Source organism: Priapulus caudatus, unplaced genomic scaffold (assembly GCF_000485595.1).
Source record: "Priapulus caudatus unplaced genomic scaffold, Priapulus_caudatus-5.0.1 Scaffold2377, whole genome shotgun sequence".
Taxonomy (NCBI): Eukaryota; Metazoa; Priapulida; class Priapulimorpha; order Priapulimorphida; family Priapulidae; genus Priapulus; species Priapulus caudatus.
Window position 1 is genome coordinate 12,934 of NW_014579438.1, and position 1,933 is coordinate 14,866.

General features: G+C 48.0%; 1 protein-coding gene across 2 annotated transcripts in view; it reads left to right on the top strand.

Moving 5' to 3' along the window:
* LOC106818614 (galectin-6-like) overlaps window positions 1-1,297 on the top strand; it is a 12,405-nt gene extending 11,108 nt beyond the window's left edge. For both annotated transcript variants that reach the window (XM_014823307.1, XM_014823308.1), the window contains 2 exons: window positions 667-758; window positions 888-1,297. In XM_014823307.1, coding sequence (XP_014678793.1) covers window positions 667-758; window positions 888-1,224 — 429 coding nt within the window. In that variant the 3' untranslated portion in view covers window positions 1,225-1,297. The remainder of the gene's footprint in view (window positions 1-666; window positions 759-887) is intronic.
* Window positions 1,298-1,933: the final 636 nt, after the last annotated feature.

A 1,933-nucleotide genomic window follows, 5' to 3' on the forward strand; every position in this document is an offset into this window, starting at 1 on the left:
AATACTGCGAGCACGTGGTGGCGTGGCCGTGCCAGTTTTTACACGTAGTCTGACGTAGCTAATCTGTAGATACTGCTGGCAAAGCAGCCGCAGCAACAAATAATCGCCCCTGCCGCGCAGCGCGCAACAAGCAAGCAGCGCTCATAAGGTCTATGTCCCCCAGGGTACGTTCCGGCAGTACCCCGGGGGGCATAGACCCTCTCAGCGCAAGCAGCAGCAGCAAATGTCCGCCGTAGCCGAGCCGGTGTAGGTGTGACGAAAACTGCGCGATTTTACGCTTCCCGCTATACGGATTCGCGCGCCCGCCCCCTCCTTCGGCGCGCGAATTCGTATAGCGGGCAGCGCGAAATGCTACATACAACACACCGCGGTCGCGTGCGCCCAGTCCCGCGGAAGTGCGCGGTTTAACCGCTCTTGGCGGTCGGGGAACAACGCATCTTTTGTGCAACGCCATCTTGTACCCGGTCTCTCTGGCTACTAGGTCTCATGATTGTGTATTGTTATATCGTTTTACAAAATTATTGGTCACTTAAAAACAACCCTGCTTTCCTGGAATACACTGTTAAATACCTTATTCGTGACGTTTGCCTGATGTTAATGTTGCCTGTTGCCTGACGCTTGTCTCGCCCTATTAAAATATATTTATTAACTGAAGTTTAATTACAGCCCGTACCTTACGTGAAAGCAATACCAGGAGGGCTACGTGCTGGGATGACTTTCAAGGTGTCTGCTTATCCTCTACAAACTGCAAACGACAAGTAAGATGTTACAATTATTTGTGCGTTGAAAGCAATTAGGACGAAAGCAAATATGCATTGAATTTTATATTTAAGAAGCAACTGCATAAAGTTTGGCAGTACGCTAATGGTTCGTGGGTTGGTTTTCAGGCTTGCCGTGAGCTTTCTGTGCGGATCACATCTAGGTAAATCTGACATCGCGTTCACGTTCAGTCCTCGCTTTAAACGGCCGCTGCACATCATCCGCAACTACAGAGTGAACGGAACGTGGGGCGACCAGGACCGCACTAACTATGGAGATCACGACTTCCCATTTCCACGGGGCGTTCTATTTGACCTGGTGATCAAATGCCACGCGGACAAATTCCGCGTGACGTGCAATGGCAAGCATCTGATGAACTGTCCATGTCGTGTCATGCCCCTGCAGAGAATAGTCAACTTAGCGATCATTGGTGAGGTGTGCATTCAGAATGTGCGCATTCAATAGAATCAGGGGCGCAAATCCAGGGGGGGACAGGTGGACATGTCCCCCCACAAATTTTCAGAGGGGGACATCATATCAAATGTCGCCCCCACGATTTTGGATCACAATTTTCTGATGAAAGTGGTTCAGCTTGTAGGCTACATCACTCATTTTTGGGCGATTCCCCTATTATTTGCAAGAATCTTCTTCTTCTTTACCTTTTCTTGCAAATGATAGGGGAGCGGTGACCCCCCACCCCACCCATCATTTGCAAGACATTTGCAAGATGTTTCTTTTTCTTTTTCTTCTTCTTTTTTTTTCTCTTCTTCTTCTTCTTCTTCTTTTCTTTTTCTTGCAAATGATAGGGGGCGACCGCCCCCCCCCCCTCGTGGCGCCGCCCCTGCACACACACACACTTACACACAAAATCATTTTTCGAACTTAATGGATTGAATTTCGACTTTTATATAATACCTGTGCTTAAAGACATCGATTATCAAAAAGGAAATAACACCTTTGGGGACTCCCGGAGTTGGGACCATCATTTGTCGATGATGCTGTTTCCCGGCGGAAAGGTAGGCACACTTGAGGGTGTTAACAACTTATAAATTATAATTACAACGTTCAGACTGACCTCTAATAATACTACATGCTATCTTATTTTTACCTCCGCCCACGGATTGGAGGGGAGGTTATGTGATCGGGTCTGTGCGTTCTTGTACACGTTAGCGTG